This window comes from Ciconia boyciana, chromosome 8 (assembly GCF_034638445.1).
Source record: "Ciconia boyciana chromosome 8, ASM3463844v1, whole genome shotgun sequence".
NCBI lineage: Eukaryota > Metazoa > Chordata > Aves > Ciconiiformes > Ciconiidae > Ciconia > Ciconia boyciana.
The window spans coordinates 1,960,633-1,973,054 of record NC_132941.1 but is presented as its reverse complement, the minus strand read 5'-3'; the positions used below and the strand labels follow the sequence as shown (position 1 = coordinate 1,973,054).

Here is a 12,422-nt window from a genome sequence, read left to right as displayed (position 1 = left end):
GCCTTTGGAAGTAAACATGCTATTATTGGAAATCATGGGTAATAGGCCAATTCAATGATAGCTTTTCTTGTGTCCCGAAGTTAGGTAATTACTGCAGTGTAAAGTGCAAGTTTAATTTTAGTCCAAGTATCTTTCTGTATTAGAAGGTAATATATTCCCTTCACTATTTAATAAGCTGCACTTGGCGATGATAGATGGAAAGGATTAACCTTAGTATATTGGCGGTATGATGGTCAGTTGCAGTTGCATTAGGAAGCATCACCACATCAACAATGCGGCAACATAAGATTCATTAAAGATTTTAAGGTATCTGTTCTTGAATGGAAATTTAGAGACTGGCTTTTTCTCAAGACAGCAAGAGGTATTTTGCTGCAGAAAGATTGTGCGGCTATTTTTAGCCATGGGTACTGGTGAGGTGGAACAGAATATTTTTAGAGCTGTAGAAAATGCAGCCACTCAAGCTGGGTTCTTTTTTTCACTCTAGCGCTATAGGGTTTTTCCAAAATAAGGAATAAAGTTGGTAGGAATTTTTTTAACATATCATTATTATTACTTATATAAGTAATATATTCATTGTCTCTATATATACACACATATGTATATATACACATAGAGAATTTTAAGTGGTTTGGACCTGTGAATGATACTGTCCTGTATTAAAATAGGTTTTGCTCAAATTTTGAAAACTCATTACTCACATGAAATGTTTAACAAATTATACAACAAGCAAGGCATAATTGGGTGACTCTCACTTAATATATTCCGATCCTGTATGCCGTTTGGATCATTACTTGAATGAGGTAAGCATGAAATAATTCAGGAAACTGTGGTGTTAGTGAATTGGTAAAAAGAATAGCTTTGAAGACGACACTCTGCTCTGTAATGTTTTTGCAATGTTTTAGGCATTTTGGAGTGTGTTGTACTAATATTGGGGACCGGCAGAGGCAAGGGACCTGAGCTTGTGCTGGTTCTTAATAAGCGTGTGTGTATGTGTTTAGAAGAAAATGTGGATTTTGTTCATTGCCTTTCCTGGATTTAAGCTGGATGAATGAAGAAGTAGTAAACACTGCCCTCCGCCCGCCCCCCTTCAGCACCCCCTCAAAACTGGTGAGATTCCCGTAAGATGAGAAGTGGATTTTTGTACGGCTTGTCTGAAACTGTTCTTGTTGACACCCATTTAATTATGTAAGTCTGCTTGAAAAGCTTTTTATTTTACTTTCAAAACCTGCCCTTTCAAATCTCTGAATTATTAAGGAAATTTTTTAGCAGCAAGGTAAAGCGATGTGTGTGATTCATGGTATTTTTTAAATTACCGTGCCTTTGTTCTTTATATGTAAATTAAAAAAAAAATATATAAGTCCATTGGACATTTGTGCATTGTACCTCCTTTCTGAGATTGCAAGGGAGACATAGCCTATAAACCGCTCTTGTCTAATCCTCCAAGCTCTGTACCATTCAGAGAGTGCTAAAGAAAAGACTATAAAATTTAGTAATTCATAGTTATGGGGGGGGGGGGGGAAACCCAAACCAAACCAAACCAAACCCCAACCCCAACAAACCATTCCTGGCAACTTTCTTAAGAATGTTCATATTAACTGTTGTCCTGGCTAGATTCCAGCTTTATCAGGTTATAAATTCTATTTTAATCCACTCAGTTTTCAATTGGAGATCTATTTTTGCCTTTCTTTTGTTAAATAATGATAGCTGTTTGCAAGGCATGGTTGCATGTTTCTAGGCATCAAAATGATTTTCTTGTATAAAACTATATATTTGCATATTTCTGGTTTTAATCATACTCCAGAACTTTAAAAGTAAATGATGTGCTTGACTTGCCAGGATCTGTTTGGTGTTCCTAAACGCAGCAGATACACCAGATGAATTAATAGAAATCCGTTAGCTTTTCTTACACTCTTCAGTTCCAGATTTCCAACGTCTCTTCCTGAGAAATCTGAAGTCCTTGAAAATAGGGGAGTTTGTATCATCATAGATGGGCTTGGAAGCCTAGTATTTAATAGTAAAGCTGCTAAATTAACTCTGTTTAATGTGTTTTGTTGAAATTGTCATGCATCGTTTGTTGGGTAAGTAGATCTAGAAATAATGGAAACGGATATAAAAAGATTGCGTGAAAACATATGGGAGAAGATCAGAGAAAACCACAAAGAAAAAACGTATTTCATCTCCCTTCTAGAGGTTGCTTTTGGTTTTGTTTCCTGCATATCCCCTTCCTCCTAGGCAAGCCCCAGACCCGCAGCCAAGGTCCTGCTCCCAAACCTGCCCCTTCTGTGTCCCCCGCCCCCCCCAAACAAACCCCCTCGCAGCTTTGGTTTGCAATAGCATGTCAGGCAGCAAAATAAACGAACAGTTGGTTTTCGAGTGTGGTACACAGAGTCTTTATGAAGCTGTTGACTTTTCCTTGCCATATTTAACTGACCTCTGCTTGAATTAACTTGCCGTGATTTTGCAACTGGAGGGTATGTTTTGCCCTCCCTTCCCTTCCGCAGCCTGGCTGGCAAACGCCGTGACGGCACGGGGAGCTGGGTTCCCTGCAGCACGGCCAGGCAGGAGGTTGTCCCGGTGTGTTGGTGTTCGAGTGGCGATTGCAGGATCTTAACTGAAAGCTAGAAAATTGAAGTAATGCTTTTAACCACCACAGCCCTTGTAAAACTTAACTGTGCTTTCCAGTGGGATAGCCTAGTATTTTCGCTGTTGTTCCTGGCCTCTTTTACAAGTCATTTTTGGGACTGGGTTAAACTGATTGTGTTTGTTCTTTCCATAGTTTGTCCTCGCCATTTCTTAATATTGTGCTGAATGTAAAGATTCAAATTCTGCCTTTATAATTTGCTGAAATGTGCCTGTTCCTAAAGGTTAGATTTGCTTATGGTAGCATGCACTGAACTGGGCAATTGCTGTTTAAATTTGCTCTTTTTCCAGTTGGTAGTTACACGTCCAAGGGGCAGAGCTGTATCCTAATACTAGTTCAAGAGCCTGACTGCAGCTCTCTCTTAGTTTAGAGAAGTGTAGCTTCTTGTCTGTCTTCCTCTGTCTGTACTGCTCAATCTGTCAAGAGTTTTGAAATCTTTTGATTGGCTTTTGGATCATCTTTGCCTAATTAACAAGTTGTTTCTTCCTTCTTTGCAATTTGGCCATGCTCCTGTGGTAATCACAATGATTGCTTGTACACAAAAGCAATGTATTGAAAACACGGCATGCGTATATTAATGCTGTTTTACAGCTAAGGAAAGATCAAGCAGCATGTGATGAAGTACATCTCTGATCACTGGGGACCATTGATCTATTAGCTCACAGACTTTTGCTTACAGTTATTAAGACGAGTGCATATGAAGTTAATAGCCACCATAAGAAGAAATGTTGGAGGCCTTTTTGTTCTTGGTCTGAACTGACAGTATTAAAACCAACCAACCAACCAGCCTCCCCTCAACCCCAAAGCCTTCCTCCTTGCCTTTTTCATTTTAGGTGGATTCTAGTTAAGAGTAAATTCATTAACTGTGATGTGCACAACGCAGTTATTCGTAAGGCTCAGATTTCTGTGGTATTTTAACAGTACGAGTTTGAAGCGGCTATTTCTGTTGCAGAAAATTTTTGGTTCAAGCAGACGCTATTTACTGTCTTGTAAATGTGCTAGAACTATAGCTCGTGAAGAAAACTGGAATTGTGAAAGCTCCCATGTCAGCACTGAAGAAAGTATTTTTTCATTTACTGCCATTTTAATGTATAATGCTTTAAATTTGGCCAATGAGCATGATGAAACTGAATAGAGAAGTTAGAAACGCACTTTTTGAGATCACATATCACTGTTCAGCAAAAATAAGTGTTGAGTTAATACCAACTAGTAGCGAACAGAAGAAAAGGATTGAATTTTGGGGACCTTTACTGTTTTGCTAACAGTTATTTTGCTCCTCCCTTCTTTCTAACGCTTGCAAAAATCCATGTTACCTGCTTGATTCTTGTCTTTAAATTAGGGATGCTGCAAAACCAAAACAAGCAAAAAGCTGAGCAGCTGAAAGGGAAAAAGATTGGGAAATTTGGGTATAGACTTTTGATAATTGCTGTTTAACTTCTTTGGATAATTAAGTTTTAAATGAAGGTAGCCTTAGTTAAATGTTCAGCAGCCTTTTTCTTCAATTAAAGGTGTTGGAGTTCACAACAAATGTTTGCAAAGACCTTCCAGAACTTCTCTGATAAAGCCAGAACTGACAATTTCTAGGGTAAAGCAAGTAAGACGTGGGAGGAAAATAAAACCAACAGATGAAGACCACCTTTAACCATGTAAAAATATGAAATAACAACTTGAATTCATTCAGTTCTCTGGTCTGCAGTGCATTAACTTTGCTAATTCATCTTTTGTTGATTATAGTATATAATTCTGATATTTCCATTTATAACTAAAAATAGGTATAAAATTATATTGAAGACCAAATATTATAACAGATTTTCATTGTTAATTGTACACATTGTGTTTCTATTTCCTGCAAATTCTTACATTGTGATAACATGAGTGGCTGTCATCTTAAGCCCTGCGTTTCTCATTTGAAGAAATGTAATTGGAAATGTATTAAAACATTTGAAGAAATGTAATTGAAAATGTATTAAAATAAAAACAGATGTTGGATACTGTAGGCACGGGTGTCTGTCTAAACATTAACTTGAGGCTGCGTGCTGCACCCTAGCCCAGATGGTGCTTTTGGACATTACAGTAGAATTTACTATTGAAAAAAAAAAAGGAAATGTATGCATATAAAAATAGAAAAAGTTCTTTATATAATTTAATGCTTTTAAAAAGATTTACTATTGCTAGTATTTTCACAAAAGTTGCTGTTTGGTATGTATTACCTATTCTTGCCCATCTAGCTTTAGAGCAACTGATAATGAACTGCATGTAGTTGTTGCATATAATGTAATAAAATGTACAGGTCTTGTAGCGTTGTCATACAAGAAAGGTATAAATGTGATTTTGTGAGATTGCTGCTGTTAATATTTATACTAAGTCAATGTCTATTCTATTGTTGGTTCCAACCTACCACATGCTGTTTTTAGCAAAATATCTGAAGTATCATCCTGAAGTGTTCACTCATCTGTCACTCAAGGATGAGTCAGGAAGTGTATTATAGTAAAACAAAAAATGATAAATTTATCGAGTGTTTAATACACAATATAGTTATTCATAACCTTATACAATTATTAAGAATAATGAAATTGAATGGCAAGCTTCTTACAATTTTCACTTCAATACATGTGTTGATGAGCATGTTGAACAGTTCTCTGGGGAGATGCTTCTCTCTTTTTTTTTTTTTTTAAATTTAATTGTATTTTTTTTAAAAGCCATTTTCATTGCCATCGTGTATGGTTCTGTACTCCAGTGGTGCCTGTAGCCCTGGTGAAGGGATGTGCTTTAGATATAAGCACTATTTTGGAGATGTTTAACATTTTTTTGCATTTTCAGCAGGTGCATTAATTCTTAAGTAGTGTTTGTTTTTGTTATGGAGCACTATGGCACAGAGTTGAAGGACTTTAAAATCAGATTTCATACTTGCGTGTATCATGAGTTGTTTGCATATTATATATTTGGTGCACTTAACTCCATAAAATATCTTACTGAAACATGAGAAGCTGCATGTGTTGTACTTCTCAGTCTCTCTGTATACTTTTACAGGCTAATCCGTGGTCTTGTGCGTTAAGGAAATAGTGATTGATGAGAATTCCTAAGAATTTTTTTAATTTAATATCAAAGAACATTTAGCATGAAGTTACCATGACTGATAGAAAGCCTTAAGCTGATTTGTCTTGGCTTTGATGTTATCAGTATCGCTTTTTAAAATCAGATATTTTCAATCATGATTCGATGATTTTAAATCAGATTTTCATCAATATTTTACTTTATATGCGTATAAAGTTTGTTTATTGTATTTTAATTTACAGGAGGGTTTAAATAGCAACTTTCTTGTTGGCTCTAAAACTGTTTACAGAAGCAGGTGTGTGTCATACTACTGGTTTTGCTATAAAAATGTGTGTGTATATATATGTAGACACTTCAGTGAAAGGAGATCGTTTTGTTGATTATTCTCTATTTGCTGTTTTTAAAGCGATGATCTCTTGTTTTCTTCTAGCATCAGATAATAGTCAGCGATTTCGAGAAACCTGCTTTGCATTTGCACTGACGCCACAACAAGTGCAGCAAATCAGCAGTTCAATGTGAGTGAGTTTGATCAGCAATACAGTATTTAAATAAAAATAAATTAAAAAAAAAGAACTAGCTTACCGTATCTTTCATTTTGAAATGTGCTCTTAAAGAACACAGGTGTGTGTGTAGTGCCTCAGAGAATACTCTTCTGGGGAATTCTTTTCTCCTTTGTATGTAAGCTGATGAAGAGGAAAGGGTGAGGAAGAGAGAATTAAATACCACCACTGTCCAGGGAGTATTGGGCAGGTTCCTCTTGTACTAAACACTGTACAAATACATAACTCTCCTTCCTGCAGCCCTTTCTCACCATCAGTCAGATCCTTTGAGTTCTATGTTTATGCACTATAAAGATGTACTTCAATCAGAATTTTCTTTATAGTATTCAAGAAAAAGGAAATGGTAGAGGTCAGATGAGAATGTAATTGATTTATTTACCTTGAAGAATAAAAAGTGTACCTTTTAGTGTGTCTTGAGAGCGGTGGTTTGACTGACCAGAAGGACGACAGTGTGGTATATGCTATATATACTGGAAGGTGTGATCTACATACATTGAACTTACAGCAGACTCTGAGAAAATATTGATGAACCTGTTGTGTAAACAATATGCTTTAACCTGTGTTCTGTTGTTTCTAGGGATATTTCTGGGACCAAATGTGACTTCACAGTACAGGTCCAGCTAAGGTATGTATTTGTATCATCTGTTCTTGATGCTGTTGTTTTTTTAAAATATATCAGATACATGCTCCCCAGCAGGTTGAGCTTTTCTTTATGGAGAAGAGTCTCATCTGGTTGTTTCCTTGAGAAAAGCTTGCTGTTGGCTGCTTTGAAAAGGGCACACTTAACTACTTGTCCTTGTTATATGCAGCTTTCCTGAAATTGCTGGTGGCCTGATAGCTGGCGTGTCAGAATACTGCATGTACTTAGCTATAGCCAGCTGATGTTCTTCAGTTCGTTATTTTAGATTGTGCGTATGCTCCCTTTTTTAACTCCATGTCTGTCAGATTCCAGGTGCCTGAGCCTTCAAAATCTACATGCAGGGAGGGTTATTTTTCCTAGCAGACATGTCAAACACAGTATTTGCTGGGCATGGCAGCCCAAGGTCTACTTTTCTTTAGGCAGTGGGAGGCGAGACTTTGGGAATCACCAGAGGGGGTCTTAACCTTATGGTTATTTTAGAGATTTTGACAAATGTATCCTAAGTTGATGAAATCCTATGTATCCCTGTAATTCTGTGGAGGGCTGTGAGCAGAGCTGACTTCAAGAGAGCTTGCTCCTGTCAAAAACGACTGTCTTGCCCTTCATACCCCTGGTCATGTCTGCATGGTGAGCTGTTCGCTTGCCAGACAGAAGGCAATTGCTTTTGGGCCTTCCTAGTTAGGGTACCATCTGCTGATCAGCAAGTCGGGTTGGCTTGGTGTTGGGTCAGGTGGAGAAAGGGACAAGGAGAGCATGAGGGAAAATGGGGACAGAAGGTAGCTCCCCCTTTTTGAGAGCAGCAGCCTGTCAGGCTCAGCTGCATTGAATAGCTATACCCTGATGTGATGGTACATTTGTGTGGATGGGGCAGGTCCCCTGGAAGAAATCCAGTGAGTTGAGAGGCTCCTTTGAGTGCCTATTGTCCGCGATCTTGGCCTAGACACATTTCATAGGACAAGGAAGGGTGTGTCTTATTTTGGATCCAGCAGCAAATAAGCCTGTCTGAACTTAAGTAAATAAATAAAATTGTCTGAACTTAAGTAAGAGGCTTGACATAGGCATAAAGATAGCATTTGATGCTGTGGCTAAACAGCTGGCTGGTTTATTGAAGTTGGAGGAGGGACAGTTGAAGAGATTGTATATTAAGTGAAATCCTGGTCTTGTATCAAGAGGTTAGGCTGGAGAAATGATAGGAAAGAAATTTGGATGATCTATCTCTTGTAACAGGAACTTGCGTATCTGAATGAGTCAGAGCCAGTCTGAAGAATTCAAGAAATCTGAGGAGGAACCCACAGCCATCTTGATCCAAACCTGTAATTTTGGGGGGCTTTCCTGCTTAATGATCTGTACAGCTAATTTGAGGACTGTTTTTAGCAAGATTTGTCATGCTTTCGTAACTCGGTGGAAAAAAAATTCCGTCTAGGAAGAGGTGATCTTTAAATCATTTTAGAAGTGAAAGATGATGGAAACTCTTTGCTTTTAGGTTTTGTTTATCAGAAACCAGTTGTCCACAAGAAGATCACTTCCCGCCCAATCTGTGTGTGAAAGTAAATGGGAAACCATGCAGCCTTCCAGTAAGTAAGATGTTATTTTGATATACGTAATTGGATAGCATTATTAGGAACTCTCTGTCAGAAATTAGCCTGAGAATTTATCCTAACCTTTGTTTTCACATTTTGGAGCATTTGCGTGAAGACGGATAGCTAATGGAAAAGATAGTTAAGTTGTTTCTCAGGAGGCCAGCCAATAGATCCAGAAGATTAATTTTCAAAAAACATGGCAGTAAATTTTTATGTTTGACAAACATCCAGTGAGCCTGGCTGAAACTGGACTCTGTTTTGGAGGTCGTCTGTATATGGAATAGACCATTACTGACCAGCAGAAAGAGAAAAATGCCAACTTAAAGTACTGGGGCAGTGCACAGGATTAGACTGGGCAACGTTAGCCAGGCAGGCTGAGTAGCAGTACTGAGAAAGGAGAGATGGCAAAGGTGCCTTTTTGTATTCCGCTGGGCAGGGTTAGGATTTGGAAAGTGCAAGGCTCTGTGTAAGGAGAAAGGTGTCTTGTAAAACACCTGATACTTTATTGTCTGATATATATTATGTGTATATATATTAAAAAATATGTTTAAATGGAAGAGGGAGCCTGGTTCAGGTGAGACACAGCTTTTATTGGGGCAGGGTTGCGGTGAGAGGGGAAGAAGGCAAAAGCAGTATTTGAGGGTTTTTTTGCTGAGGGGAAAAAATACTTTCATTTCTAGGGCTATCTTCCACCAACCAAAAATGGTGTTGAACCAAAGCGACCTAGCCGACCAATCAACATTACCTCACTCGTCAGATTATCTACGACGGTACCAAACACAATCGTTGTTTCATGGACTGCAGAAATTGGAAGAGTAAGTAACTTCGGTACATACTGCTGTCTAAAGCTTCTTAGTTTCTGCTTTGGCATCTGTTTGAAAGATTTGAATGATAAGGAAGTTTAATTGCACAGAAAATACTTCATGGTTTAGCAGTAGACTGTTCCTTCTTTTGATTGTATTGCTTTATGCTAGACAGGTATGACATGCTCCCTTAGATCAGTAGCCCTCAATTTTTTTCGTGTGACCTCTCCCTCTTCACCGCCCCCCCCCCCCCCCCCAGTCTTTGTGACTCATTGGGGCCACAGATAATATCAATACATCTTATAAAACTCTGTTTGTTTGTCTGTCTTAACTTCAGACGTCAAGCTCTTCCTGATTTTGGGGACTTGACAAACCTTATCTCGGCTTCAACTTGTAACTGGCACGTGACATTCAGCACAGAGTGGTCTGTTATAACTGTAAATGTGGACACAAAGCATAGCAACTCAGCAGGGCCCAGGAGATTTAATTTGCCTTTTTTACATTTCTGTTCTCACAATTGCTGTCCTCATACTTAATAGTTAAAATGTCATGTTTTTATAGCTTTTTCGTGTCTGTGGGGAGAATGTTACAATTGGTGTTATAAAATTGCTGATGTTCCACTGGACTAATTAAATCTGGAACATGCTGCAAAAAGTTACTTCAATAAATTAGTCCGTGAATTAGTGCACTGCTTTCACTGATGGCAAAAAAACCTGCTAGATATGCATTCCAGAGTCAACATGTACTTGAAAAACGGTGGCTTTGCCATTGCAACCATCCTGTTTTTCGAAGTCCCGAGAATTGTCCTGAGATGAAACCTTGTCCAAGAATTTGTCAGTGCGCAAAGCCCAGTATTCCTGAACCAGCGTGGAAAAATGCTTACAGCCCAATCATGCACAATAGCCAGTTATAAAACATCACAGTGGTTTCATGATGAATTTCTTGTGGAGCGTAAAACAGTTTCCATTCAGATTATAGAATAAATGATGGCTGAATGATTTTTATTTTTATTTTTTTAAAAAAACCCCTTCTTTTATCTAATGAGAACTGCAGGTATCAGAAATAAGCATTTAAAGATGAACCTGTTTTGGTTTACATTGCAGAATTGCGTGCATGCAAGTTGATGAATCCTGGTTATTGCTCTGAATACGGTGCCTCACTCTTGCTTAAGAATACCAGTAAGGATTTAGGGAAAAGAGATGTCACAAGTCTGCGTGGACTTGCTAGTTTCTTGTGAACTAGCTAGTTTCTCAGGCTGAAGCCCGAGATATTTCAGTTATAAAAGCCATATTGGCTAACTTGTAGCTTACAATAGAAAACTGAAGAGAGTGGCAAATTCTGAGTGTATTTCGTGAGACTTAGATGCCAGTCAGAACTTCCCCACTCATGAGATGTAATGCTTCCTAAAGTGATTAAGACCTTGACAGTTAAATGTGAGGAATTATTTTGTATTTGGATGTGCTTGTATAGTACAAAACTTGAATTCCCCTCCTCGCCTTCCCTTAAGAGTCAGTTGCATGTCTCAACTGGTGTACTCTACCTTTCCTGAAGTCATAATGGTGATTTTTACACAATCTGTTTCAAGAGCCTTCTGTACAAGATGCCTTGGGCAAGTTCCTAGCTTTGTAGATTCAAGCTGTCGGTAAATAATTTCACAATGTTAATTACCATTTTTCTAACTTCTATACTAATTGAGGCATTAAACAAACAAGTTAAAGCAGTAGTGGTTTTTAACGATGTGAGAAGAATTCATTGTAAGAATAAAATATTTAAAATGTGGTGCTTCTGATGCTTTTTCAATTTGTGTAATTTTATGGTAAGATATATTATTGAAATCCCATCTTTGGATTCTGGTGGCATCCTAAATAATGGTAGATGTCAGAATTGTATGGATCTTTTTTGTTTTGTTAGTGGAAACATACATGGCCATTGCTGGGGGAAGGCTTTCATTTTTCAATTTGAAGTGTATGAGTGCGGCTACAGGTTTAGCGAATACTGTTTATCTCAAAAAGTAATTGATGTACCCTAATGTGAGAACACGATTTTGCCCTTTCCCTTTTGGGGGTGGGGGGGGAGGGAGGGGTGTTGCTGCTGAATGCATAGCACCATATCACGTTTTTAGAAGGACATTTATTACCTGCTGCTGTTAGTAGCTTACAAGAAAAATGAGAGCTTCAGAAATCCCGGACTGTGATTTGAAATCCGTTAGCGATGCCAGGAGGAGCCGCTCCTCCTGCCACTCCTGCTCTCTCCCTCTAGAGAAGGCTTACCCCTCTCTCGGGGAGCTGGCGGAGCTGGTCTTTGGTCTGCATCTGACCTGCTTGTATGCCAGCCTGTCTTCTCTAGTGGCAGAAGTGAGCATCCCTGGCTTTTTGCTGACACCAATAAGGGACATTTGCATGGTCTGTTCTGTTGAGACCGATGGGGGGAAGTGACCTAACCTCTTCCAGAGGGGAAGGACAGACAGTTGGGAGTGGCGACTTCTTGCCCGCTCCAGCTAGATTCACTAGAGTACATCTTGGCCCCACTGAACTCTTGAACTCTTTAACTGTCTTTCTTCTGTTAAGCTTTGGCAGTGAAGTAGCATTAGCGTTTCATAGACAGTTAAGTGCAGGAAGATAAGAAAAAAGTTGAACAGTGCTTCCAGACTGAGTAGGAGATACTGCAGGTGATGCATCTTTTTATGTATTGCTTTTGGAGAGGCATCACTGCTGATTTTCCTATTTTGAAAACGAAATAAACTTTTATTAAGGGGAAAAAAAAAAAGGTTTGATCATATTTGGCCTGGCAGCTTCCCTTAAATAAATGTATTGACACAACCGCAGTACCTAACATTATTGATGTAAAATTACACTTCTTAAATGGGCCGTAGACTGCGTGTCCCGAGTTAGATGTAAAACTTCCAGAAGTGTCCTAAATGCTGTTTTAATAGCTTGGTTTGCAGCTAAATCTAATCTCAGTGAAGTGTGAAGTCACTTTTGTTGCATCTCTCAAACTCCAGCCCTGTGAACTTTCTGAAGCACGGTGGGTTTTCTCTAGTCTGAAAACTTTGCTATCTAAAGTCTTTTAACTGCTTTAGAAACAGAGTGGCCTGTAATCACATAACAATTGCATAAGCATTGTATAAAATACAAGCTATCTTTT

At 38.5% G+C, this 12,422-nt stretch overlaps 1 protein-coding gene across 5 annotated transcripts in view; it reads left to right on the top strand.

Annotated features, from left to right (window-relative positions):
- The window catches only part of PIAS1 (protein inhibitor of activated STAT 1), a 65,214-nt gene that overhangs the window by 35,914 nt on the left and 16,878 nt on the right, over positions 1 to 12,422 (top strand). For all 5 annotated transcript variants that reach the window (XR_012043812.1, XM_072870337.1, XM_072870339.1 and 2 more), the window contains exons 3-6: positions 6,126 to 6,210; positions 6,833 to 6,880; positions 8,379 to 8,469; positions 9,156 to 9,290. Coding sequence is in view for 4 of the 5 variants with exons in the window: in XM_072870337.1 (XP_072726438.1) it covers positions 6,126 to 6,210; positions 6,833 to 6,880; positions 8,379 to 8,469; positions 9,156 to 9,290 (359 nt within the window). In the remaining variant the exon portion in view is untranslated. The remainder of the gene's footprint in view (positions 1 to 6,125; positions 6,211 to 6,832; positions 6,881 to 8,378; positions 8,470 to 9,155; positions 9,291 to 12,422) is intronic.